This window comes from Chlorocebus sabaeus, chromosome 6 (assembly GCF_047675955.1).
Source record: "Chlorocebus sabaeus isolate Y175 chromosome 6, mChlSab1.0.hap1, whole genome shotgun sequence".
NCBI classification, from domain to species: domain Eukaryota; kingdom Metazoa; phylum Chordata; class Mammalia; order Primates; family Cercopithecidae; genus Chlorocebus; species Chlorocebus sabaeus.
In genome coordinates this window covers 42,168,951-42,196,462 of record NC_132909.1, presented here as the reverse complement: position 1 = coordinate 42,196,462, position 27,512 = coordinate 42,168,951, and the positions used below count along the sequence as shown (strand labels likewise).

General features: G+C 57.5%; 1 protein-coding gene across 11 annotated transcripts; it reads left to right on the top strand.

The window, feature by feature from the left end:
• The first annotated feature begins 1,613 nt into the window (after positions 1-1,613).
• LOC140711887 (uncharacterized) lies at positions 1,614-21,058 on the top strand. 11 transcript variants are annotated; one of them, XR_012093221.1, is made up of 8 exons: positions 1,614-2,297; positions 4,518-4,637; positions 6,841-6,960; positions 9,159-9,278; positions 11,482-11,601; positions 13,792-13,911; positions 20,003-20,165; positions 20,916-21,058. XR_012093221.1 is itself a non-coding variant. In XM_073016750.1 (7 exons), exons 1-7 carry the CDS (start codon positions 1,614-1,616, stop codon positions 20,955-20,957), a joined length of 1,326 nt encoding a protein of 441 aa, XP_072872851.1. In that variant the 3' UTR covers positions 20,958-21,058. The 11 variants fall into 11 exon arrangements, 6 of the variants coding, with proteins under 6 accessions (XP_072872851.1, XP_072872850.1, XP_072872852.1 ...); XR_012093223.1 differs by lacking the exon at positions 20,003-20,165 and adding an exon at positions 19,228-19,330; XR_012093224.1 differs by lacking the exons at positions 20,003-20,165; positions 20,916-21,058 and adding exons at positions 19,228-19,330; positions 20,577-20,653.
• Positions 21,059-27,512: the final 6,454 nt, after the last annotated feature.

The window sequence follows — 27,512 nt, the reverse complement described above, 5'->3', positions numbered from 1 at the left end:
CGTGATCTCCACGACCGTTCCGCCCGCCTGTCCGTGGGCTGCTCTCTCCCCGGAGGGGCCTTCACGCCCGGAGCAGAAGCCTGCAGCGTCAGGGGGGCTGTGTGCCTGCGGGGGCTGCGTTTCTGTGCCGCTGCTGCCGTGTGACTGTGTGTGTCTGCGTCTCTCCCATTCTCTCTTGTCTCTCTGGCCCTCACTCTCTGTGTGTCTTTCCCTCTTTCTGCCGGTTTGTGTGCGCCTGCCCGTGTGCGTGGGTGCGTTGGGACGAATGCGCCCGGTGCGCCCAAAGGCGACTTCTTGCGTGTCGGCCTGGCTCTGCCGAGCCTCTTTCTTCTGCCTCTGTGCCTGGGTCTTGCGGCGGGCTCGTCAGTGGTTTTCGCCGCCGTTCCACTCGGGGTCCCTGAGGGCCACGACCGCGTGAGGAGATGCGTCTTCCCCAGCAGCAGTGGAGAAATCTCGTTACCCTTGCCGATCGGACCCCCTCCTGGGATCAAGATAAGCACAGTCCAGCCAGGGACAAAAGCCCCAGAGGAGCTCATCACCCTGCAGGAGAGGAGCAGACCCGCCTCAGAGGAGAGGCTTGTACCTTTTCACGGCGCTTCTCTGAGAAATGAAGTTGCACCGAGGCAGAAGCCTGAAGAGGAAGCCGGGAAGGGGAGATGCCGGGCCTCCCGGTCCCTGGAACGCTGGCCTCTCTGGACAAGGCAGCCGTTGGGCAACCCTCCCTTAGGCCCGCCGCGGTGGCACCGGGCAGCATCCGGCCTGGGATCCGGCCTCTGCTCTGTCCTCCCTCTTGCTCTGTCTCCCCTGTCTCTCGGGGGCCTACACGCTTCTCTGTCTGGCTGAATGTCTCGGACACAGATCGCTTCCCAGTCCGTCAGGGAGACACTCCTCGGACATCCGTGTGGTGACGGTTTCTCTCTCCAAACCTGTTTCTGCTTGCATGGCCAGGTTCCATGACCCTGGAGCTCTTGGCTCCCATTCGGGGCTCCGGGCTCCGGCAGGGAAGCTGTCTTGCTCTCCCTGTTTCTCCTCAAGGCTGGGTGGCCTGCCTCCTCGCATGAGCGGTAGGCCACCGAGACTGGCCTTGTCTTCTTGGACAGGCGGTGGGGCACTTCCCCTCTGCACTTCCCCTCTCGTTCTTGAGGGACAGCCTCTCCTCTGCTCCTCTGAGCGGGTGGACTGACTCCCTGAATCTTCTGGCCCCCTCCTGGATCCCAGGCGTTCTTTGATTTCCCTTGGAATCCACGGACAGGTCCCTTGGGACCCTCTTCCACCCGGGCACAGGCCTGGACTCCGCTGTTGGTTTCGCCGTCGCCCCGAACGCCCGGGCTGACACGCATTCACGTCGTCTGCTCGGGGATCGGCCAGTGCCACGCGTGGGGCCATTGGCTCCGCGGCGGAACCGCCCCGTCCCTGTTTTGTTTGCGCGTGTCCTGGAAAGCAGAGGCAGCTTGCAGGAGCCCCGGGGCTTTTGCAAGCGGGGCTAGGCCGCCGCTCTTTCAGAGGGGGAGGGAGGCCCAGGGCTCGTGGGTCAGTGAATTTTCGGCTGGCACCGCGCCTTAAGGCCCAGGGGATGATTCCGTGCTGCAGGGAGGCCCCGCCTGCCTCAGCCCATGATGGCGAGCCCATCCTTTCTCACCGGGAGGGGTCCAAAATCCCATCTCAAGAGGAGTCCTGAGACCCCAGCAGAGGCCCTGAGGCTCCCCCTCCACCGGTGGAAGTCGGCTCCAGGAGGTCCTGAAGACAGGACTCCGGGGATCTTGCTACTGGGATGCCCGCGGCCCCTTCTCCCACGCCGCCCCCTGCTGGAGCCCGGATCCGGCCGCCGCCGGGGCTGCGGCGGCAGCCCCCAGCGACCCCCACCCACCCCTCCCCGCTTCCCCGTGCCCCTCCGCGCACACGCCCCCTCCCACCCCATCCCCGGCCCCGGCGCCCCGCGCAGCCGCCGTTGTTTAAAGGGTCCGCAGCCTGACTTCCAGGTGGGGAGCGCGAGTGGGCCCGGCGCGCCAGGGCCAGTGCGCATGCGCGAGGCGCCAGCGGCCTCCCGCGTCACAGCTGTTCCCACGGTTGTCTTAGAAACCAGCCCCCTGAGGCTTAGCAAAGCAGGAGCCCTCCGTGGCGGTGCTTGGGTGTCGGGGCTGCGGGGCTCCTGCCTCACCTCTCCACGGGGTCGACAGGAAAGTCTCCGGACGGACGCCGGGAGTCGCAACGCGCCGGCCCGGAGGACAAAACCGCAGGCGGAGTCCGGGGGAAGAGGCGCGTCGTCCCAGCATCAGGCCTGCCCGGACGGTGTTGGGGTGAGTCTCCCCAAAAGTCTTGGCCCCGTGATCTCCACGACCGTTCCGCCCGCCTGTCCGTGGGCTGCTCTCTCCCCGGAGGGGCCTTCACGCCCGGAGCAGAAGCCTGCAGCGTCAGGGGGGCTGTGTGCCTGCGAGGGCTGCGTTTCTGTGCCGCTGCTGCCGTGTGACTGTGTGTGTCTGCGTCTCTCCCATTCTCTCTTGTCTCTCTGGCCCTCACTCTCTGTGTGTCTTTCCCTCTTTCTGCCGGTTTGTGTGCGCCTGCCCGTGTGCGTGGGTGCGTTCGGACGAATGCGCCCGGACGAATGCGCCCGGTGCGCCCAAAGGCGACTTCTTGCGTGTCGGCCTGGCTCTGCCGAGCCTCTTTCTTCTGCCTCTGTGCCTGGGTCTTGCGGCGGGCTCGTCAGTGGTTTTCGCCGCCGTTCCACTCGGGGTCCCTGAGGGCCACCACCGCGTGAGGAGATGCGTCTTCCCCAGCAGCAGTGGAGAAATCTCGTTACCCTTGCCTATCGGACCCCCTCCTGGGATCAAGATAAGCACAGTCCAGCCAGGGACAAAAGCCCCAGAGGAGCTCATCGCCCTGCAGGAGAGGAGCAGACCCGCCTCAGAGGAGAGGCTTGTACCTTTTCACGGCGCTTCTCTGAGAAATGAAGTTGCACCGAGGCAGAAGCCTGAAGAGGAAGCCGGGAAGGGGAGATGCCGGGCCTCCCGGTCCCTGGAACGCTGGCCTCTCTGGACAAGGCAGCCGTTGGGCAACCCTCCCTTAGGCCCGCCGCGGTGGCACCGGGCAGCATCCGGCCTGGGATCCGGCCTCTGCTCTGTCCTCCCTCTTGCTCTGTCTCCCCTGTCTCTCGGGGGCCTACACGCTTCTCTGTCTGGCTGAATGTCTCGGACACAGATCGCTTCCCAGTCCGTCAGGGAGACACTCCTCGGACATCCGTGTGGTGACGGTTTCTCTCTCCAAACCTGTTTCTGCTTGCTTGGCCAGGTTCCATGACCCTGGAGCTCTTGGCTCCCATTCGGGGCTCGGGGCTCCGGGCTCCGGCAGGGAAGCTGTCTTGCTCTCCCTGTTTCTCCTCATGGCTGGGTGGCCTGCCTCCTCGCATGAGCGGTAGGCCACCGTGACTGGCCTTGTCTTCTTGGACAGGCGGTGGGGCACTTCCCCTCTGCACTTCCCCTCTCGTTCTTGAGGGACAGCCTCTCCTCTGCTCCTCTGAGCGGGTGGACTGACTCCCTGAATCTTCTGGCCCCCTCCTGGATCCCAGGCATTCTTTGATTTCCCTTGGAATCCACGGACAGGTCCCTTGGGACCCTCTTCCACCCGGGCACAGGCCTGGACTCCGCTGTTGGTTTCGCCGTCGCCCCGTACGCCCGGGCTGACACGCATTCACGTCGTCTGCTCGGGGATCGGCCAGTGCCACGCGTGGGGCCATTGGCTCCGCGGCGGAACCGCCCCGTCCCTGTTTGCGTGTGTCCTGGAAAGCAGAGGCAGCTTGCAGGAGCCCCGGGGCTTTTGCAAGCGGGGCTAGGCCGCCGCTCTTTCAGAGGGGGAGGGAGGCCCAGGGCTCGTGGGTCAGTGAATTTTCGGCTGGCACCGCGCCTTAAGGCCCAGGGGATGATTCCGTGCTGCAGGGAGGCCCCGCCTGCCTCAGCCCATGATGGCGAGCCCATCCTTTCTCACCGGGAGGGGTCCAAAATCCCATCTCAAGAGGAGTCCTGAGACCCCAGCAGAGGCCCTGAGGCTCCCCCTCCACCGGTGGAAGTCGGCTCCAGGAGGTCCTGAAGACAGGACTCCGGGGATCTTGCTACTGGGATGCCCGCGGCCCCTTCTCCCACGCCGCCCCCTGCTGGAGCCCGGATCCGGCCGCCGCCGGGGCTGCGGCGGCAGCCCCTAGCGACCCCCACCCCCCCCCTCCCCGCTTCCCCGTGCCCCTCCGCGCACACGCCCCCTCCCACCCCATCCCCGGCCCCGGCGCCCCGCGCAGCCGCCGTTGTTTAAAGGGACCGCAGCCTGACTTCCAGGTGGGGAGCGCGAGTGGGCCCGGCGCGGCAGGGCCAGTGCGCATGCGCGAGGCGCGAGCGGCCTCCCGCGTCACAGCGGTTCCCACGGTTGTCTTAGAAACCAGCCCCCTGAGGCTTAGCAAAGCAGGAGCCCTCCGTGGCGGTGTTTGGGTGTCGGGGCTGCGGGGCTCCTGCCTCACCTCTCCACGGGGTCGACAGGAACGTCTCCGGACTGACGCCGGGAGTCGCAACGCGCCGGCCCGGAGGACAAAACCGCAGCCGGAGTCCAGGGGAAGAGGCGCGTCGTCCCAGCATCAGGCCTGCCCGGACGGTGTTGGGGTGAGTCTCCCCAAAAGTCTTGCCCCCGTGATCTCCACGACCGTTCCGCCCGCCTGTCCGTGGGCTGCTCTCTCCCCGGAGGGGCCTTCACGCCCGGAGCAGAAGCCTGCAGCGTCAGGGGGGCTGTGTGCCTGTGGGGGCTGCGTTTCTGTGCCGCTGCTGCCGTGTGACTGTGTGTGTCTGCGTCTCTCCCATTCTCTCTTGTCTCTCTGGCCCTCACTCTCTGTGTGTCTTTCCCTCTTTCTGCCGGTTTGTGTGCGCCTGCCCGTGTGCGTGGGTGCGTTGGGACGAATGCGCCCGGTGCGCCCAAAGGCGACTTCTTGCGTGTCGGCCTGGCTCTGCCGAGCCTCTTTCTTCTGCCTCTGTGCCTGGGTCTTGCGGCGGGCTCGTCAGTGGTTTTCGCCGCCGTTCCACTCGGGGTCCCTGAGGACCACGACCGCGTGAGGAGATGCGTCTTCCCCAGCAGCAGTGGAGAAATCTCGTTACCCTTGCCGATCGGACCCCCTCCTGGGATCAAGATAAGCACAGTCCAGCCAGGGACAAAAGCCCCAGTGGGGCTCATCGCCCTGCAGGAGAGGAGCAGACCCGCCTCAGAGGAGAGGCTTGTACCTTTTCACGGCGCTTCTCTGAGAAATGAAGTTGCACCGAGGCAGAAGCCTGAAGAGGAAGCCGGGAAGGGGAGATGCCGGGCCTCCCGGTCCCTGGAACGCTGGCCTCTCTGGACAAGGCAGCCGTTGGGCAACCCTCCCTTAGGCCCGCGGCGGTGGCACCGGGCAGCATCCGGCCTGGGATCCGGCCTCTGCTCTGTCCTCCCTCTTGCTCTGTCTCCCCTGTCTCTCGGGGGCCTACACGCTTCTCAGTCTGGCTGAATGTCTCGGACACAGATCGCTTCCCAGTGCGTCAGGGAGACACTCCTCGGACATCCGTGTGGTGACGGTTTCTCTCTCCAAACCTGTTTCTGCTTGCTTGGCCAGGTTCCATGACCCTGGAGCTCTTGGCTCCCATTCCGGGCTCCGGGCTCCGGCAGGGAAGCTGTCTTGCTCTCCCTGTTTCTCCTCAAGGCTGGGTGGCCTGCCTCCTCGCATGAGCGGTAGGCGACCGTGACTGGCCTTGTCTTCTTGGTCAGGCGGTGGGGCACTTCCCCTCTGCACTTCCCCTCTCGTTCTTGAGGGACAGCCTCTCCTCTGCTCCTCTGAGCGGGTGGACTGACTCCCTGAATCTTCTGGCCCCCTCCTGGATCCCAGGCGTTCTTTGATTTCCCTTGGAATCCACGGACAGGTCCCTTGGGACCCTCTTCCACCCGGGCACAGGCCTGGACTCCGCTGTTGGTTTCGCCGTCGCCCCGAACGCCCGGGCTGACACGCATTCACGTCGTCTGCTCGGGGATCGGCCAGTGCCACGCGTGGGGCCATTGGCTCCGCGGCGGAACCGCCCCGTCCCTGTTTTGTTTGCGCGTGTCCTGGAAAGCAGAGGCAGCTTGCAGGAGCCCCGGGGCTTTTGCAAGCGGGGCTAGGCCGCCGCTCTTTCAGAGGGGGAGGGAGGCCCAGGGCTCGTGGGTCAGTGAATTTTCGGCTGGCACCGCGCCTTAAGGCCCAGGGGATGATTCCGTGCTGCAGGGAGGCCCCGCCTGCCTCAGCCCATGATGGCGAGCCCATCCTTTCTCACCGGGAGGGGTCCAAAATCCCATCTCAAGAGGAGTCCTGAGACCCCAGCAGAGGCCCTGAAGCTCCCCCTCCACCGGTGGAAGTCGGCTCCAGGAGGTCCTGAAGACAGGACTCCGGGAATCTTGCTACTGGGATGCCCGCGGCCCCTTCTCCCACGCCGCCCCCTGCTGGAGCCCGGATCCGGCCGCCGCCGGGGCTGCGGCGGCAGCCCCCAGCGACCCCCACCCACCCCTCCCCGCTTCCCCGTGCCCCTCCGCGCACACGCCCCCTCCCACCCCATCCCCGGCCCCGGCGCCCCGCGCAGCCGCCGTTGTTTAAAGGGTCCGCAGCCTGACTTCCAGGTGGGGAGCGCGAGTGGGCCCGGCGCGCCAGGGCCAGTGCGCATGCGCGAGGCGCGAGCGGCCTCCCGCGTCACAGCGGTTCCCACGGTTGTCTTAGAAACCAGCCCCCTGAGGCTTGGCAAAGCAGGAGCCCTCCGTGGCGGTGCTTGGGTGTCGGGGCTGCGGGGCTCCTGCCTCACCTCTCCACGGGGTCGACAGGAACGTCTCCGGACGGACGCCGGGAGTCGCAACGCGCCGGCCCGGAGGACAAAACCGCAGGCGGAGTCCGGGGGAAGAGGCGCGTCGTCCCAGCATCAGGCCTGCCCGGACGGTGTTGGGGTGAGTCTCCCCAAAAGTCTTGCCCCCGTGATCTCCACGACCGTTCCGCCCGCCTGTCCGTGGGCTGCTCTCTCCCCGGAGGGGCCTTCACGCCCGGAGCAGAAGCCTGCAGCGTCAGGGGGGCTGTGTGCCTGCGGGGGCTGCGTTTCTGTGCCGCTGCTGCCGTGTGACTGTGTGTGTCTGCGTCTCTCCCATTCTCTCTTGTCTCTCTGGCCCTCACTCTCTGTGTGTCTTTCCCTCTTTCTGCCGGTTTGTGTGCGCCTGCCCGTGTGCGTGGGTGCGTTGGGACGAATGCGCCCGGTGCGCCCAAAGGCGACTTCTTGCGTGTCGGCCTGGCTCTGCCGAGCCTCTTTCTTCTGCCTCTGTGCCTGGGTCTTGCGGCGGGCTCGTCAGTGGTTTTCGCCGCCGTTCCACTCGGGGTCCCTGAGGGCCACGACCGCGTGAGGAGATGCGTCTTCCCCAGCAGCAGTGGAGAAATCTCGTTACCCTTGCCGATCGGACCCCCTCCTGGGATCAAGATAAGCACAGTCCAGCCAGGGACAAAAGCCCCAGTGGGGCTCATCGCCCTGCAGGAGAGGAGCAGACCCGCCTCAGAGGAGAGGCTTGTACCTTTTCACGGCGCTTCTCTGAGAAATGAAGTTGCACCGAGGCAGAAGCCTGAAGAGGAAGCAGGGAAGGGGAGATGCCGGGCCTCCCGGTCCCTGGAACGCTGGCCTCTCTGGACAAGGCAGCCGTTGGGCAACCCTCCCTTAGGCCCGCGGCGGTGGCACCGGGCAGCATCCGGCCTGGGCTCCGGCCTCTGCTCTGTCCTCCCTCTTGCTCTGTCTCCCCTGTCTCTCGGGGGCCTACACGCTTCTCAGTCTGGCTGAATGTCTCGGACACAGATCGCTTCCCAGTGCGTCAGGGAGACACTCCTCGGACATCCGTGTGGTGACGGTTTCTCTCTCCAAACCTGTTTCTGCTTGCTTGGCCAGGTTCCATGACCCTGGAGCTCGTGGCTCCCATTCGGGGCTCCGGGCTCCGGCAGGGAAGCTGTCTTGCTCTCCCTGTTTCTCCTCATGGCTGGGTGGCCTGCCTCCTCGCATGAGCGGTAGGCCACCGTGACTGGCCTTGTCTTCTTGGACAGGCGGTGGGGCACTTCCCCTCTGCACTTCCCCTCTCGTTCTTGAGGGACAGCCTCTCCTCTGCTCCTCTGAGCGGGTGGACTGACTCCCTGAATCTTCTGGCCCCCTCCTGGATCCCAGGCGTTCTTTGATTTCCCTTGGAATCCACGGACAGGTCCCTTGGGACCCTCTTCCACCCGGGCACAGGCCTGCACTCCGCTGTTGGTTTCGCCGTCGCCCCGTACGCCCGGGCTGACACGCATTCACGTCGTCTGCTCAGGGATCGGCCAGTGCCACGCGTGGGGCCATTGGCTCCGCGGCGGAATCGCCCCGTCCCTGTTTGCGCGTGTCCTGGAAAGCAGAGGCAGCTTGCAGGAGCCCCGGGGCTTTTGCAAGCGGGGCTAGGCCGCCGCTCTTTCAGAGTGGGAGGGAGGCCCAGGGCTCGTGGGTCAGTGAATTTTCGGCTGGCACCGCGCCTTAAGGCCCAGGGGATGATTCCGTGCTGCAGGGAGGCCCCGCCTGCCTCAGCCCATGATGGCGAGCCCATCCTTTCTCACCGGGAGGGGTCCAAAATCCCATCTCAAGAGGAGTCCTGAGACCCCAGCAGAGGCCCTGAGGCTCCCCCTCCACCGGTGGAAGTAGGCTCCAGGAGGTCCTGAAGACAGGACTCCGGGGATCTTGCTACTGGGATGCCCGCGGCCCCTTCTCCCACGCCGCCCCCTGCTGGAGCCCGGATCCGGCCGCCGCCGGGGCTGCGGCGGCAGCCCCCAGCGACCCCCACCCCCCCCTCCCCGCTTCCCCGTGTCCCTCCACGCACACGCCCCCTCCCACCCCATCCCCGGCCCCGGCGCCCCGCGCAGCCGCCGTTGTTTAAAGGGACCGCAGCCTGACTTCCAGGTGGGGAGCGCGAGTGGGCCCGGCGCGGCAGGGCCAGTGCGCATGCGCGAGGCGCGAGCGGCCTCCCGCGTCACAGCGGTTCCCACGGTTGTCTTAGAAACCAGCCCCCTGAGGCTTAGCAAAGCAGGAGCCCTCCGTGGCGGTGTTTGGGTGTCGGGGCTGCGGGGCTCCTGCCTCACCTCTCCACGGGGTCGACAGGAACGTCTCCGGACGGACGCCGGGAGTCGCAACGCGCCGGCCCGGAGGACAAAACCGCAGGCGGAGTCCGGGGGAAGAGGCGCGTCGTCCCAGCATCAGGCCTGCCCGGACGGTGTTGGGGTGAGTCTCCCCAAAAGTCTTGCCCCCGTGATCTCCACGACCGTTCCGCCCGCCTGTCCGTGGGCTGCTCTCTCCCCGGAGGGGCCTTCACGCCCGGAGCAGAAGCCTGCAGCGTCAGGGGGGCTGTGTGCCTGCGGGGGCTGCGTTTCTGTGCCGCTGCTGCCGTGTGACTGTGTGTGTCTGCGTCTCTCCCATTCTCTCTTGTCTCTCTGGCCCTCACTCTCTGTGTGTCTTTCCCTCTTTCTGCCGGTTTGTGTGCGCCTGCCCGTGTGCGTGGGTGCGTTGGGACGAATGCGCCCGGTGCGCCCAAAGGCGACTTCTTGCGTGTCGGCCTGGCTCTGCCGAGCCTCTTTCTTCTGCCTCTGTGCCTGGGTCTTGCGGCGGGCTCGTCAGTGGTTTTCGCCGCCGTTCCACTCGGGGTCCCTGAGGACCACGACCGCGTGAGGAGATGCGTCTTCCCCAGCAGCAGTGGAGAAATCTCGTTACCCTTGCCGATCGGACCCCCTCCTGGGATCAAGATAAGCACAGTCCAGCCAGGGACAAAAGCCCCAGTGGGGCTCATCGCCCTGCAGGAGAGGAGCAGACCCGCCTCAGAGGAGAGGCTTGTACCTTTTCACGGCGCTTCTCTGAGAAATGAAGTTGCACCGAGGCAGAAGCCTGAAGAGGAAGCCGGGAAGGGGAGATGCCGGGCCTCCCGGTCCCTGGAACGCTGGCCTCTCTGGACAAGGCAGCCGTTGGGCAACCCTCCCTTAGGCCCGCCGCGGTGGCACCGGGCAGCATCCGGCCTGGGATCCGGCCTCTGCTCTGTCCTCCCTCTTGCACTGTCTCCCCTGTCTCTCGGGGGCCTACACGCTTCTCGGTCTGGCTGAATGTCTCGGACACAGATCGCTTCCCAGTGCGTCAGGGAGACACTCCTCGGACATCCGTGTGGTGACGGTTTCTCTCTCCAAACCTGTTTCTGCTTGCTTGGCCAGGTTCCATGACCCTGGAGCTCTTGGCTCCCATTCGGGGCTCCGGGCTCCGGCAGGGAAGCTGTCTTGCTCTCCCTGTTTCTCCTCATGGCTGGGTGGCCTGCCTCCTCGCATGAGCGGTAGGCGACCGTGACTGGCCTTGTCTTCTTGGACAGGCGGTGGGGCACTTCCCCTCTGCACTTCCCCTCTCGTTCTTGAGGGACAGCCTCTCCTCTGCTCCTCTGAGCGGGTGGACTGACTCCCTGAATCTTCTGGCCCCCTCCTGGATCCCAGGCGTTCTTTGATTTCCCTTGGAATCCACGGACAGGTCCCTTGGGACCCTCTTCCACCCGGGCACAGGCCTGGACTCCGCTGTTGGTTTCGCCGTCGCCCCGAACGCCCGGGCTGACACGCATTCACGTCGTCTGCTCGGGGATCGGCCAGTGCCACGCGTGGGGCCATTGGCTCCGCGGCGGAACCGCCCCGTCCCTGTTTTGTTTGCGCGTGTCCTGGAAAGCAGAGGCAGCTTGCAGGAGCCCCGGGGCTTTTGCAAGCGGGGCTAGGCCGCCGCTCTTTCAGAGGGGGAGGGAGGCCCAGGGCTCGTGGGTCAGTGAATTTTCGGCTGGCACCGCGCCTTAAGGCCCAGGGGATGATTCCGTGCTGCAGGGAGGCCCCGCCTGCCTCAGCCCATGATGGCGAGCCCATCCTTTCTCACCGGGAGGGGTCCAAAATCCCATCTCAAGAGGAGTCCTGAGACCCCAGCAGAGGCCCTGAAGCTCCCCCTCCACCGGTGGAAGTCGGCTCCAGGAGGTCCTGAAGACAGGACTCCGGGGATCTTGCTACTGGGATGCCCGCGGCCCCTTCTCCCACGCCGCCCCCTGCTGGAGCCCGGATCCGGCCGCCGCCGGGGCTGCGGCGGCAGCCCCCAGCGACCCCCACCCACCCCTCCCCGCTTCCCCGTGCCCCTCCGCGCACACGCCCCCTCCCACCCCATCCCCGGCCCCGGCGCCCCGCGCAGCCGCCGTTGTTTAAAGGGTCCGCAGCCTGACTTCCAGGTGGGGAGCGCGAGTGGGCCCGGCGCGGCAGGGCCAGTGCGCATGCGCGAGGCGCGAGCGGCCTCCCGCGTCACAGCGGTTCCCACGGTTGTCTTAGAAACCAGCCCCCTGAGGCTTGGCAAAGCAGGAGCCCTCCGTGGCGGTGCTTGGGTGTCGGGGCTGCGGGGCTCCTGCCTCACCTCTCCACGGGGTCGACAGGAACGTCTCCGGACGGACGCCGGGAGTCGCAACGCGCCGGCCCGGAGGACAAAACCGCAGGCGGAGTCCGGGGGAAGAGGCGCGTCGTCCCAGCATCAGGCCTGCCCGGACGGTGTTGGGGTGAGTCTCCCCAAAAGTCTTGCCCCCGTGATCTCCACGACCGTTCCGCCCGCCTGTCCGTGGGCTGCTCTCTCCCCGGAGGGGCCTTCACGCCCGGAGCAGAAGCCTGCAGCGTCAGGGGGGCTGTGTGCCTGCGGGGGCTGCGTTTCTGTGCCGCTGCTGCCGTGTGACTGTGTGTGTCTGCGTCTCTCCCATTCTCTCTTGTCTCTCTGGCCCTCACTCTCTGTGTGTCTTTCCCTCTTTCTGCCGGTTTGTGTGCGCCTGCCCGTGTGCGTGGGTGCGTTGGGACGAATGCGCCCGGTGCGCCCAAAGGCGACTTCTTGCGTGTCGGCCTGGCTCTGCCGAGCCTCTTTCTTCTGCCTCTGTGCCTGGGTCTTGCGGCGGGCTCGTCAGTGGTTTTCGCCGCCGTTCCACTTGGGGTCCCTGAGGGCCACGACCGCGTGAGGAGATGCGTCTTCCCCAGCAGCAGTGGAGAAATCTCGTTACCCTTGCCGATCGGAACCCCTCCTGGGATCAAGATAAGCACAGTCCAGCCAGGGACAAAAGCCCCAGAGGAGCTCATCGCCCTGCAGGAGAGGAGCAGACCCGCCTCAGAGGAGAGGCTTGTACCTTTTCACGGCGCTTCTCTGAGAAATGAAGTTGCACCGAGGCAGAAGCCTGAAGAGGAAGCAGGGAAGGGGAGATGCCGGGCCTCCCGGTCCCTGGAACGCTGGCCTCTCTGGACAAGGCAGCCGTTGGGCAACCCTCCCTTAGGCCCGCGGCGGTGGCACCGGGCAGCATCCGGCCTGGGCTCCGGCCTCTGCTCTGTCCTCCCTCTTGCTCTGTCTCCCCTGTCTCTCGGGGGCCTACACGCTTCTCAGTCTGGCTGAATGTCTCGGACACAGATCGCTTCCCAGTGCGTCAGGGAGACACTCCTCGGACATCCGTGTGGTGACGGTTTCTCTCTCCAAACCTGTTTCTGCTTGCTTGGCCAGGTTCCATGACCCTGGAGCTCTTGGCTCCCATACGGGGCTCCGGCAGGGAAGCTGTCTTGCTCTCCCTGTTTCTCCTCATGGCTGGGTGGCCTGCCTCCTCGCATGAGCGGTAGGCGACCGTGACTGGCCTTGTCTTCTTGGACAGGCGGTGGGGCACTTCCCCTCTGCACTTCCCCTCTCGTTCTTGAGGGACAGCCTCTCCTCTGCTCCTCTGAGCGGGTGGACTGACTCCCTGAATCTTCTGGCCCCCTCCTGGATCCCAGGCGTTCTTTGATTTCCCTTGGAATCCACGGACAGGTCCCTTGGGACCCTCTTCCACCCGGGCACAGGCCTGGACTCCGCTGTTAGTTTCGCCGTCGCCCCGAACGCCCGGGCTGACACGCATTCTCGTCGTCTGCTCAGGGATCGGCCAGTGCCACGCGTGGGGCCATTGGCTCCGCGGCGGAACCGCCCCGTCCCTGTTTGCGCGTGTCCTGGAAAGCAGAGGCAGCTTGCAGGAGCCCCGGGGCTTTTGCAAGCGGGGCTAGGCCGCCGCTCTTTCAGAGGGGGAGGGAGGCCCAGGGCTCGTGGGTCAGTGAATTTTCGGCTGGCACCGCGCCTTAAGGCCCAGGGGATGATTCCGTGCTGCAGGGAGGCCCCGCCTGCCTCAGCCCATGATGGCGAGCCCATCCTTTCTCACCGGGAGGGGTCCAAAATCCCATCTCAAGAGGAGTCCTGAGACCCCAGCAGAGACCCTGAAGCTCCCCCTCCACCGGTGGAAGTCGGCTCCAGGAGGTCCTGAAGACAGGACTCCGGGGATCTTGCTACTGGGATGCCCGCGGCCCCTTCTCCCACGCCGCCCCCTGCTGGAGCTCGGATCCGGCCGCTGCGGGGGCTGCGGCGGCAGCCCCCAGCGACCCCCAAACTCCCTCCCCGCTTCCCCGTGCCCCTCCGCGCACACGCCCCCTCCCACCCCATCCCCGGCCCCGGCGCCCCGCGCAGCCGCCGTTGTTTAAAGGATTCGCAGCCTGACTTCCAGGTGGGGAGCGCGAGTGGGCCCGGCGCGGCAGGGCCAGTGCGCATGCGCGAGGCGCGAGCGGCCTCCCGCGTCACAGCGGTTCCCACGGTTGTCTTAGAAACCAGCCCCCTGAGGCTTGGCAAAGCAGGAGCCCTCCGTGGCGGTGCTTGGGTGTCGGGGCTGCGGGGCTCCTGCGTCACCTCTCCACGGGGTCGACAGGAAAGTCTCCGGACGGACGCCGGGAGTCGCAACGCGCCGGCCGGGAGGACAAAACCGCAGGCAGAGTCCGGGGGAAGAGACGCGTCGTCCCAGCATCAGGCCTGCCCGGACGGTGTTGGGGTGAGTCTCCCCAAAAGTCTTGCCCCCGTGATCTCCACGACCGTTCCGCCCGCCTGTCCGTGGGCTGCTCTCTCCCCGGAGGGGCCTTCACGCCCGGAGCAGAAGCCTGCAGCGTCAGGGGGGCTGTGTGCCTGTGGGGGCTGCGTTTCTGTGCCGCTGCTGCCGTGTGACTGTGTGTGTCTGCGTCTCTCCCATTCTCTCTTGTCTCTCTGGCCCTCACTCTCTGTGTGTCTTTCCCTCTTTCTGCCGGTTTGTGTGCGCCTGCCCGTGTGCGTGGGTGCGTTGGGACGAATGCGCCCGGTGCGCCCAAAGGCGACTTCTTGCGTGTCGGCCTGGCTCTGCCGAGCCTCTTTCTTCTGCCTCTGTGCCTGGGTCTTGCGGCGGGCTCGTCAGTGGTTTTCCCCGCCTTTCCACTCGGGGTCCCTGAGGGCCACGACCGCGTGAGGAGATGCGTCTTCCCCAGCAGCAGTGGAGAAATCTCGTTACCCTTGCCGATCGGACCGCCTCCTGGGATCAAGATAAGCACAGTCCAGCCAGGGACAAAAGCCCCAGAGGAGCTCATCGCCCTGCAGGAGAGGAGCAGACCCGCCTCAGAGGAGAGGCTTGTACCTTTTCACGGCGCTTCTCTGAGAAATGAAGTTGCACCGAGGCAGAAGCCTGAAGAGGAAGCCGGGAAGGGGAGATGCCGGGCCTCCCGGTCCCTGGAACGCTGGCCTCTCTGGAGAAGGCAGCCGTTGGGCAACCCTCCCCTTAGGCCCGCGGCGGTGGCACCGGGCAGTATCCGGCCTGGGCTCTGGCCTCTGCTCTGTCCTCCCTCTTGCTCTGTCTCCCCTGTCTCTCGGGAGCCTACATGCTTCTCGGTCTGGCTGAATGTCTTCAACATGGGACACTTTCCATTTCCCCAGGATATACTTCCTAGGGTTCTGGATCTTGATTTCTTTCGTCTTCTGTGCTATTTCTCGTTGTTTGGGTAGATATGATTACCCTGGATCTCTCCACCTCACACCTATCTGGGAGCAGGGAGTTCCTTTGATCTCCATGTCTCAAATGATTGCTGCGTGTTCCGTCTACGACGAGTGTGATGCGACCCCTCTAGTAGCTGACCTTTGCCTGCCATTAAAGGCAGTGTTGGATCCCGCCTGCTATTTTTCTCTTATTCCTGACATCCCTTCGGTTCTTTTGCTCCGGGGGAAAGTGCCTTCAAACACTGAATCTTTTGACTGCCACAGATTTCATGTCTCCCAAGGGATTGGGTTTTGCTGGTTAGCCAGGGACGTGGTGTCAGGGGAACTATCTGGTGGAGGGCTGTCGGTGGGGTGTACTTTTTCAAAAACTCTCAGCCCCTCTGGCAGGCTTCCCTGCATGTGTCTTCGACTGGAGCACAGGTCCTGTCTCGCAGGTTTTCAGGTGTGCTTGGCTTTTCCTCAGCTTTGTGTGAGTGTTCCCAGTGGCCCCGGGACACAGGCCTGCACCTCACTGTCTGTCTCAGCATCGTCCCTTATGACCTCAAAGAGACACACTCACTCCCTCTGCTCTTGGGGGAAGTCAATGCCATGTGTGGTCACATTGGCTCTATCTTGGCCTCGCCTTTGTCTCTTGTTGCATGTGTTGTGGAAAGCTGTGTTGGGATTTCGGAGTCCCTGGGCCTTGGAGATGAAGGTAAACCACTGCCCTACTCAGGAAGGAGGGAGGCAATGGGCTCATGGGCCAGTTTATTCAGCCAACAGCAGGCCATGCAGCTCTTGGTATCTTTCTGTGCCCCAGGGAGGCCCTTCCCACCTCACTACATTGTAACCCCATTCCTGATCACCCGGTCGGATCCATTGTTGGATTCGAAGAGGTGTCCAGAGAGCCCAGCGGGCACCCCGAAGCTCCTCCTCCACATGGAACCAAAGCAGAAAACCAATCAAGAAGGTCCTGACGACAGGACTCCTATGGGTCTGACCCTGGCTCTCGCGCAGGCCCCTCTCCTAGTCCTCTTCCCACCCGCCGCCTTGGACTGCTCCGCTGCTGCCACCGCTGCCCCAGTCCCTGCAGCCGTCGCGTCGCCACCATTTTTTAAGGGGTCCCCAGCCTGACTCTCCGGAGCAAATGGGGAGTCGGCCTCGCCAGTGCTCATGCCCGAGGCCTGAGCCGCCGTTTTGGTCACAGCGATTGACACTGTTTCCTGGGGATGGGTCCCTGAGACTTGGCGAAGTAGAAGCCCTGTGTGATAGTGCGTCAGAGTCGGGGCTGAGAGCAGTCCTGGCCAGGGCGTTAACAGGATGGTCTCCAGAGGCCGGGATTCACGGAGAACCGACCAGCAGGAAGAAACCTCAGGAGGAAGAAACCTCAGGCAGATCTCCGGGGAGGCAGCGCGAGATCCCAACCTCAGGCCAGGATTCGCGGAGGGTCAAGGAGGCCTCTCTCCCAGTCTTCACTTCACCTGCCGCCGCCTCAGTCCCCGCAGGCCCCGCTCCGCCATATTTTTTTTAATGTAGTCAGTGTCTCACTGTCACCCAGTCTGGAGTGCAGTGGCGAGATCTCAGCTCACTGCAAAGTGTTCCGCCCGGATTCAAGTGATTCTCTTCCCTCCGCCTCCCGAGTACCTGGGATTAGAGGGATTAGTCAGAGTCAGGGCTAAGACCAGCTCTCACCAGGGGCATAGACCGGATGGTCTTGGAGGCCGGGATTCACGGAGGGTCGTCCAGGAGGAAGAAACCATGGGCAGAGGGCCAGGGAAGCAGCGCGGGATCCCAGGCTCAGGCCTGCACCGACTGATGGTGTGCCAGTGAGTCTCTTCAAAAGAAGAGAGGTTTGCTTGTGTGCCTGTGGGCTGCTCTCTTACCCACGGGTCATGGTCGCAGAGAGTAGAACCCGGCAACTTCAGGGGCTGCCTGGGAGTGGGTGTTACCGTGCCACTGCCATATGCCTTTGTGCGTTTGTATGTGTGCCTACGTCTCTCTCTTATTTCTCTCTCTCTCCTTTCTCTCTCTTTCGCTCTGTGTCCGTGTGTGTGTGTGTGTTGGGACGCATGTGCCCTGTGTGCTGGAGGGTGGTATCTTGTACGTCGACCTTCCTTCTGGTCAGCCTCTCCCTGTGTCTCTGCCTGGGGCATGTGGCCGGTTGTCAGTCATTTTTCCGCTGTTCCAGTGTGGGTTTGTGAAAGTCTGGACGAGGTGGGGAGCTGTGTCTATCTGGTAAGGATTTAAATCACCTCTCCACCCTGAGAGGTCTCTTTTCTAGGATTAAGACCTCTACCCCCCAGCCAAGGATAATAGTCTCACCGGAGAGGTCATTGTCTACCTGCAGGAGCGGTGCCGAGCGACCTCAAAGAAGATGGTTCTCATTCCTCTCTCTCTTCCATCTCATTGAGAAATCTAGCCACAGGGTACACAGGTTTTGAAAAGAAGGGAACGGGAGCATGGCAAGGATCTGTGAGTGTGCAGGCTGTGTTTCACATATCATTAAACATTGTCTAGTGAGTGTTCTGCAGATAGCTGGCATTTAACTTTGTTTTATTGAATCAAGGAAAGAAAAAATACTGAGGAAAAAATGACACAACTTGCCTGCCAGTCCGTCTGATTGTTACAAATTTAATAGTAATTTTAATTTATTTCATGTAAAGGTCCTTGGCAGTGATACCTAATTTCCTAAGATAGCCTTGCTTTATTTGGTATGATTAAGATGTCATGCATATCAGAGTATCTGGAAATTCTTCCCAACTCCCTTGACATATTGATTAATCACATTTCCAAAATAACATAACAAAACAACAGAAAATCATTTGTTACTTAGTTCCTTCAAATTTGTTTATTTAAGTTGTGGTTCCTTCATGTGCGAAACATTTTTATGTATCTGGCACTCTTCCAGCCACAAATTTCATCTTAAACAACCTAAGTATTGAAATCCTTGTGCCCTTTGATTAATTTTTCCTACATAAATACTTTGATAAAAAGCTACATTGAGGCCGGGTGCAGTGGCTTACACCTCTAATCCCACCTCTTTGGGAGGCTGAGGCCAGCAGATCACAAGGTCAGGAGATCAAGACCAACATAGTGAAACCCCATCTCTTCAAACATACAAAGAATTAGCCAGTGGAGGCCAGGCGTTGGTTCATGCCTGTAATTCCACACTTTGGGAGGCTGCGGTAGGCAGATCACTGAAGGTCAGGAGTTCAAGATGAGACCAGTCTGCCCAACCTGGCGAAACCCGTGTCTACTAAAACTACAAAAAATTAGCCGGATGTGGTGGCAGGGGCCTGTAATCCCAGCTACTCAGGAGGCTGAGGAAGGAGACTTGCTTGAACCCAGGAGGGAGGTGGAGGTTGCAGTAAGCTGAGATCATGCCACTGCACTCCAGCCTGGGTGACAAGAGTGAAAATTTACCTGAAAAAAAAAAAAAAGAAACCTTGTCTATACTAAAAATACAAATATTAAACCCTGAAGATTACGTCTGAATGAGAAAGACATTGTTTGGCTCAAATTGTCTGACACTAAGGAATAGTGCAGACTGGCCAAGTGAGGTGACCCACACCTATAATCCCAGCACGTTGGGAGGCCAAGGCAGGTGGATCACCTGAGGTCAGGAGTTCAAGACCAACTCCTGACCAACATGGTGAAACTCCGTCCCTACTTAAAAAAAAAGTACAAGAAAATTAGCCAGGCGTGGTGGCACACGCCTGTAAATCCCAGCTACTCAGGAGGCTGAGGCAGGAGAATTGCTTGAACCCAGGTGGCAGAGGTTGTGGTGAGTGGAGATCATGCCACTGCACCTTAGCCTGGGCAACAAGAGTGAAAATCTGTCTCAAAAAAAAAAAAAAAAAAATAGTGAAGAGTTAGGGCAGATTTATTTTCAGAGAAGCAGGGAATCTGGAATTTGGGGTGAAATGTCCCAATTTCCAGAAGCTGAAAATGCTCTCAAATGTAAAATTCAAGTTAGCCTATATCAAGCTTCTCCTTGTTCTATGTGTGAATAGCTAGTCTGTATCTTCACCTATGTATATTTAAAAATCAACCTTAAGAAGGCCCTTCACCACCATAATCCTTCCACACGGTAGCAAGAGCCCAACCTCTGAGACTGTGCTTCCTTCCCGCCTCCCACTGGAATGCCTTCCCCCTAATCTCCAAGGTATCAAACCGGTCAGGGACAGCTGAGACAACCCTACTTCTGGGAGTCCTCCCCAACCCCTTGAAGTCACAGGCATCTCTGATGTCCCTGCCCTTCATCCACATCACTGAACAATTAAGTGCACACATCTCTTTACTTCTATTTAAACCATTCCATATGTGTTTACAATTAACAACTTCATGAATGACTGCGGTATGGATGGAGCAGAAAGGAATGCTGAGGGAGGACTCCGGTTAGAATGAGCTGCTCTTCCAGGACTAGGAATGAACTTTCCCCAGTACCAACCAGGCAGCCTCCAGGGCAAGAAAAGGTAAGGGGATCCATCCTGCCAAGATGGAATTACAGGTAATCTCACCTCTTTTTCAACTCTCAGGTGGAAACCCCCAGCCACAAGGTGAAGCACAGTCCACTCCAGAACCCCAGAGTTGGGGCCGGGGATGTCACAGAAATCACTAGGGCAGCCAATTCTCATCCAGGGGGTGCCCAGACTGACCCAGCACCTCAAGCTTTGCTCCAAACTCAGGCCAGGGAGTGAAGCCCTTGTCCCCAAGCCACAGAGTGAGGGTTTGTCTCTAACCCTGTGGGCTCCAGTGAAAGGAAAATGGCCTGCAGGTGCCCACAGGAGAGCACCTGAGTTCTGAGACAGCTCTATGGCTCCCAACCTTCATCCCCATGAGAAACACAGGGACACACAGAGGGGCATGCTGACTGCCTATAGGGCACCCATGGAACATGGATGCACCCTGCGGATCCTGAAACCGGTCAGGTAAAGAGGTGCAGAGGTGTGGGGAAGACCTGGAGGGAGGCCTTACTGGGTGCCAACCAGCCTAACCAGCCGGGGCCACAGACCAGAAGTGCTTCTGACATTAACCAGACATAGGGAAGTTGTGTAGGATGGGTAGTAGAAGTGACTGCAGAGACCTCTGGGGATTGTAGTTTTGGAGCTAGAGAGGTGGGAAAGCAGTTGGTTTTGCCCACACAGGGTGCCTCTGACATCTGCACAGCACACAACCAAGTTTGGGAGCCCACTGTTAAGATGCCCAAGTGACATTGACAAGTTTCGCTGGGAGCCAATGAGGTCTGCTAACCACAAGAGCATCGCGGTACTGCTGAGGGATTCTGGAAAATGTGGTCCGGGTTGGCCGGTATGCACTGACCTTCCCCTGAAGGTGACCTGAGCTCACCATGCAAGTCTCCTCCCTGGTGTGCCCTTCCCCGAGCAGATGCCAGGTTGGGACAGAAGCAGCTCAGGGAGAGGCGATGCTTTGCCAGGACTCCTGGTTTGCAGGTGACACTGGCCCTGTGTCGCCTACAGTAGGAGGGTGTACCAGGACAGGAAACCCCAAGGCTGTTTTCAGGAAGAGCAAGATTGGCTTGCAGCAAACTCCCGGAATGGAGATGGGGAGAGTCTTGTAGCATTTCCCCGGCATTTTAGGGGATGGAGGCTGGACCTGGGTGAACAGCAAAAGACTGCCTGGTGGTAGTGGTGGTGAGGATGGAAGACTTGAGCCAGAAATTCCTGAGGATTTTTTTTTTTTTTTTTTTTTTTTTGACAGAGTCTCGCTCTGCCACCCAGACTGGAGTGCAATGGTGTGATCTCAGCTCATTGCAACCTCTGCCTCCCAGGTTCAAGAGACTCTCCTGCCTCAGCCTCCCAAGTGGCTGGGATTACAGGTGCCTGCCACCATGCCCAGCTTATTTTTTATATATATATTTTTTAGTAGCAACGGTGTTTTACCATGCTGCCCCGCCTGGTCTTGAACACTCGACCTGAAGTGATCCACCTGCCTCGGCCTCCCAATGTGCTGGGATTACAGGCATGAGCCCCCAGGCCGATCTCATTTTTATCTTTTCTCTTATAGGTTTTTATTTTGTCTTTTTTTTTTATCTTACAGGTGCGGCTTGGAGGAAACTTCTGGAGGGTGGGGTGGTGCTGAAGAGGAGGCAACATTGTAACTCTTTTGTTCAACATGGGTGTTTTCTTTATGCATCAATTTGTATTTTTAAAGATATTACATTAAAATTTTGTTTATCTTGATTACTGAGTTTTTTTGGTGCCCCATAAATTCTCTATCCATAGTCCTGAGCCTTGATACAAAGTGAGGACCTGGCCTCTGGACATCAAGCAGCCAGAAATTCCCTTAGGAGCTTTCTCTGAATTGTTGAATTGTGAGTGATATTTTCCTTTCCTGACTTCCCTAATATCCACAATTTCCTCGTAATCATCCCTCCAAAGCCACACCCACAAGGCACCTCTGAGACCTATCATGAAGCAGATATTCAAAAATTATTTGTAAATCTTCACACACCACCCCCGCCACAATGTCTTCCAACATCACTTTGCCTGGAGAATTAAAAAACAAGGTTTGCATGTTGAGTATCAGCCTCTCCCATTGGGTGGGTGTTTAGGAAGGAGGATCAGCCAAGAGTCTTATTCCAGCCCACGTCAATGACCTTGCCAAAGATTTGATATCCACAAATGTGGAATCCTTGTAACAGAACTCAGTGGGAACCAAAGTCAGGCATGGGCCTGGGCTTTAAGGAGCACAAACGAAAAGGAAGGACTAGAAAACTTTAGAAAGGTACTGGTTCGGGGTGGCGGGGTAGGGGGGATGGGGGACAGTGAGGATGTGGGATCCTGAGATAATCCGAATCCCTATGTGTAGACGTATTGTACAAAGGCTGTAAAGAGAGACCCAGGCTGATGGGGTATCTGTAATCAAACATAATGTGGCAGCAGGTCAAGTGATAAGGGGACTCTGGAAAAACAGAACAAGCAGCAAAATGAGCAGTATCAAACTCCACAGAAGTTAACCAACACCAAGACACTAAGAAAGGTATTCCAGGAGGATCCAGGTGCCTGTGCAAAGACCAAGCAGTGAGCAGACGTGTGTGTTAGTGATTCCGTTAGTATGAACTGAACATCATCTAATACAGCATCTTACAGTTCTGTGTGCATCAGACTCACCTGGGGGACTTGTTAAATACAAACTGTTGGGTCTCACTCCTAGAGTTTCTGGTTCAGTGTTTTGCAGTGCAGCCTGTGAGTCTGTATTTCCAGTATGTTTTTCAGGTACTGCTAATACTGTTGGTCCAAGGACTTTACTATGATCTTATTTAATACTAGGTTTGGGGAGGTACTAAAGAGCAAAGAAACAACAGAGGAAGGAACCTGAAGCCTGTAGGGGCTTCTCTGTAAACTCCTCAAACATAAAAGCCTTCAAGGCACTCAAAGAGCATTTACAGCATCATGTCTACAAATACAAGATACCACGCAGGGAGTGCTCCATCGAGAGATAAGCCCATTGAGTGTCCCTGTCTCAGTCTGTTTGTGTTGCTATAACAGAATACCACAGACTGGGTGATTTATAAGCAAGAGTTCACTTGGTTTACGGTTCTGGACACTGGAAAAGTGAGGGGCCTGCATCTGGTGAAGGTCTTGCTGTGCCGTCCTATGGTGGAAGGTGGAAGGGCAAGAGAGTGACCACATGTGAGAGGAGGGAGGGGGAAAGGGAGAAAGGGAAGGAAGCCATCCTCATTCTTTTATCAGGAACCCACTCCCAAGACAACTAACCCCCTCTGCCTTCATCCATTCCTGAGGGCAGAGCCTTTATGACCTAATCGCCTCTTCATGGTTCCACTGGGCAGCACTATTGCATTATGGGTTGAGTTTCCAGCACATGAACTTCGGGGAACACCTTCAAACCACAGCAGTCCTCGTGCAAGCCTTCCAGAAAACCTGCGTGCCTGGCACTCTGGAATCCCTCTTTTCCATCCCTTCTCACTGCAACTCTAACATCATGATCCCTCATCATTTTCCATTCAAGCACAGGAAAGAACATAATCACTACACCCATTTTTTATGAACTAGTCCTAAATTAAAATAATTATATCACTCAAATAGAAATTTGCAAAAATAAATTTTCATTTTTGATATGAGTGAATATGAATTTGAATTTTTTTTTTTTTTTGAAAAGGAGTTTTGCTCTGTGGCCCAGGCTGGAGTGAAGTCATGAGATCTTGGCTCACTGCAGCCTCTGCCCCCTGGGTTCAAGCAATTCTCCTGCCTCAGCCAACCGAGTAGCTGGGATTATCAGCACCCGCCAACACGCCCAGCTAATTTTTGTGTTTTTTTTTTTTTTTTTTTTTTTTTTGAGATGGAGTTTCACTATTGTTGCCCAGACTGGAGTACAATGGCGTGATGTTGGCTCACCGCAAACTCCACCTCACAGGTTCAAGTGATTCTCCTGCCTCAGCATCCCAAGTAGCTGGGATTACAGGCATGCACCACCACACCCGGCTAATTTTGTATTTTTAGTAGAGACGGGGTGTTGCCATGTTGGCCAGGCTGGTCTCGAACGCCTGACCTCAGGTGATCCGCCCATCTCGGCTTCCCAAAGTGCTGGATTACAGGCATGAGCCTCTGTGCCTGGCCCTGAATATGAAATTCTGTATTAGTTTAATGAAAACTCTAAAATATATAGAAAGTAAAAATAATTACCAAAACTCTTCAATGATGCAAAGCAACACATACAGTGAGATCTTATATCCTAAAATATATAGACCTAAATATGTTATTTTAAAAATCAGGCAGAAACATAAGGGGCTGTATAGACACCATTCAAAATAAGCTTTCTGGCTGGGAGCGGTGGCTCATGCTGTAATCCCAGCACTCTGGGAAGCCGAGGTGGGGAGATCACCTGAGGTCAGGAGTTCAGGACCAGCCTGGCCAACATGGTGAAACCCCATCTCTACTAAAAATACAAAAATTAGCTGGGCATGATGGTGGGCACCTGTAATCCCAGCTACTCAAGAGGCTGAGGCAGGGAGAACTGCTTGAACCTGGGAGGCGGAGGTTGTAGGGAGCTGAAACATGCCATTGTACTCCACTATGGGCTACAGAGCAAGACTCCATCTCAAGAAAAATAATAATAATATTAAATTAAATAAAATAAGCTTTCTAGGTTGGGCACAGTGGAAGGTGGAAGGGCAAAAGACTCACCACATATAAGAGGAGGGAGGGGGAAAGGGAGAAAGGGAAGTAAGCCTTTCTTTGGCAGGCTGAGGCGGGCAGATCACTTGAGGTCAGGAGTTCGAGACCAGCCTAGCCAAAATGGCAAAACTCCGTCTCTACTAAAAAGACAAAAATTAGCCAGACTTGGTGGTGCACATCTGTAATCCCAGCTACTTGGGAAGCTGAGGCAGGAGAATCACTTGAACCTGGAAGGCAGAGGTTGTACTGAGCCGAGATCGCACCACTGCACTGCAGTCTGGGTGACAAAGCGAGACTCCATTTCAAAAAAACAAACAAACAAAAAAACAAAAAACATTTTTTGCAGGGGTGTGGGGTAGACAGGAATCGAGGCAGAGAGAGCAGTGGGGATATACATAAAATCACCCTCCAGAGCTGTGCTGTCCAATAAGACTCCACTACTTGGGCGGCTGAGGTGGGAGGATCATTTGAGCCCTGAAGGTCGAGGCTGCAGTGAGCTGAGATTATGCCACTGCACTCCAGTCTGGGTGACAGAGTAAGACCCTATCTTCAAAAAAAAAAAATTAGATGGGCATGGTGGTGGTCAGGACCAGTCTGACCAACATGGAGAAAACCTGTTTCTACTAAAAATACAAAAGTAGCCAGGTGTGGTGGCACATGATTGTAATCCCACCTACTCGGGAGGCTGAGGCAGGAGAATCCTTTGAACCCAGGAGGTGGAGGTTGCAGTGAGCTGAGATCATGCCATGGCACTCCAGCCTGGCAACAGAGTGAGATTCTGTCTCAAAAAAAAAAAAAAAAAAAAAAAAAATACAATTTTGGAGGGAAGTTTCAAAATCAATCAGTGAGCACCCCCCAGGTTTATCCTTATGCAAAGTGCCCCCTCTGCACATGCAGGATTAAATAAACCTTGAAAATATTATGCTAAGTGGAAGAAGCCAGTCACAAAATACCATGTTATGTAATTCCATTTAAATAAAATATTCAAAATACAACAATACGTTGAGACAGAAAGTAGATTAGTGATGGCCCAGGGTTAGGGGAGTTGGGGGGAAATGGAGGGTTACAGGGTCTACTTCAGGGTCATGAAAATGTTCTAAAATTTATTGTGGTGATGTTTGCACAACAGTGCAAATATACTGAAAACTATTGAATTTTGCACTTTAAATGGGTGGCTTCTGTGGTATGTTATTAATATTTCTCAATAAAACTTCAAAAAAGTATATAGTGCTTGTGTGTCTTTTAATGTATTTTTCCTCGAGAGTTGAGTCCACAGTTTTACACTTGATGAAGAAATTAAGAGTTTGTTTCTTCTTCTTTTTTTTTTTTTTGAGACCGAGTCTCCTTCTGTTGCCCAGACCGGAGTGCATTGGCACGATCTTGGCTCACTGCAACCTCCAGGATAATTTTTGTATTTGTAGTAGAGACAGTGTTTCACCATGTTGGCTAGGCTGGTCTCGAACTTCTGATCTCAAGTGAGTCCCCCACCTTGGCCTCCCAAAGTGCTAGGATTACAGGCATGAGCCACCGCGGCTGGCCCAAGATTAGTTTCCATTGTTTCAGATGCCCTAGGATCATTTTATTCTACCTTAATTTCTGACACATCATCTCAGTGGAAATTTTACATTAGGTCCCAAAGTATTTTACTCTTTTTAAGTTTTTATCAGCTGGGTACAATGGCTCACACCTGTAATCTCAACACTTTGGGAGTCCAAGGTGGGAGTATCAGTTGAGCCCAGGAGTTCAAGACCAGTCTCTGCAACATAGTCACACCCACATATCTACAAAATAAATTTTTTTAAGTAGGGGACATATTGGTGCATGCCTGTGGTCTCAGCTACTACATAGGCTGAGGTAGGAGGATCACTTGAGCCCAGGAGGTGGAGGCTGTGGTGGCCATGATTATACCACTGCACTCCAGCCTGGGTGACAGAGCAATACCTTGTCTAAAAAAAATTATTTTTAGTTAGAATTTTTTTTTAGAAAACAAAGTATACACTTAGTGACTTGATACAAATGAATGACTTTGATAATCTAAAGAAACCAAAACAAATAAATAAAAACCCACAGCCATTCTTCTTATGTGAGTCTCTGGTGTCTCTGAGTTGTAAGAATTATGAATTATGATTAATAACAAATACGCATGACAAGGATTCAATAAGGGATAAGCATTAATAAATCGCAATGCATACTTACTGGAGTAAGGCCTTTAAAGATGTACAAGAAAAAGAAAGAGAAAAGGCATTGAAAAACTATATTGCCTACCAAAACGCTAAAGTTTACCTAAGTCCATTAATCAGCACACACACACATGCGCAATGGGTGTGTAAAATGGTCAACACAGTCTCCCATGAATGTATCCACTTATTAATAGGTCTGTAGGGGTAAGAGATGAGGTTCTATAGATCCTGGTATCAGGGATGGGGAATCTGTGAGGTCCCTGGGGTGAGAGATGAGGGTCTGTAGATTAGGGATGGGTGGTCTTTGGGACAGTGATGAGGTCCATGGAGCCAATGATTGTGGGTATGTAGGGTCAGTGATGAGGGAATCTGGTGTCAGTGATGGGATGTGTGTGGAATCAATGAGAGAGTGTGGACTCAATCTGTGAAAACCAGACTCGTGGTGTCATCTCAGGCTGATGCGTCCTGATCTGTGTGTCGGTGGTGGAAATTCAATGGGGTCAGAATGTGGCTGGCAGATTCCTGCCACTGGGTGTTCTGGGTCTGGCCAAGTGCACAGATTCCCTTACCTGGTCCTGGCTGGAGAGGCCCTTCTCAAGGATTCCTCACATGAAAGGTGGGTTGGTGGCGGTTTTTTGTTTTTGTTTTTCAAGGGACAGTTGGCTTTTTCTTTTGGGTTTCGTTTTTACATTTAGAGAACACAGACACATGCAGCATTTAGGAAGAAATTTTTGTCTGGGAGGTCGCTAGGTCCTTTGGGCCAAGCTGTCTAATGGGAGCAAAGCTGACCATTCCCTCAGCGCAGTTCACATTTAGAGGGTCACTTTAAGGTGTCCCCACAGTGACGTGCAAGTGGGTTGTGGCTTTGGGTGGGAAGAAACAAATAAGAAAGTCCCAGGAGCGCTCCTTAGGCTGGATCTGTCACCGCTGGAAGAAAAGCCTCCCTAACCCATCAGGCGCCAATGGGAGATGCCTCTGGGCTGTGAGAGGCTGGTAGAGACGGGACCTGCAGACCCAGAGAGTTCGGGTACAGAAGCCTGTTACTGCCAGATGTTGAGGCGTTGTCGTGGGAACCAAGGCCCTTTTGGGTCAGATCAGAGCCTTTCTCAGACAATTCTTTTGGTAACTGGGGAGCTCCTGTGCAGCACACACCCCTATGAAGGCCTAGTGTGCCATCTCCCGCAGAGTATTCTTTGGTCTGAGAGCCACTTGTTTCTTACATCCCTGCACTAATCTCGCCATCTGCTCCTATGTGCCCAGGCATTTGGCACATGCTGGTCCTCTCTTTCCTGACAAGCTTTCTCTCCAGCTTCTGTGAG

What these genes read in the sequence shown, in the direction of transcription:
- LOC140711887 (XM_073016748.1), top strand. Translation starts at nt 1,614, where the DNA reads ATGATGGCGAGCCCATCCTTTCTCACCGGGAGGGGTCCAAAATCCCAT. An exon ending in CCTGCCCGGACGGTGTTGGG is followed by an intron (nt 2,298 to 4,517) that starts GTGAGTCTCCCC and finishes CGGGGTCGACAG; the next exon opens with GAACGTCTCCGGACTGACGC. An exon ending in CCTGCCCGGACGGTGTTGGG is followed by an intron (nt 6,961 to 9,158) that starts GTGAGTCTCCCC and finishes CGGGGTCGACAG; the next exon opens with GAACGTCTCCGGACGGACGC.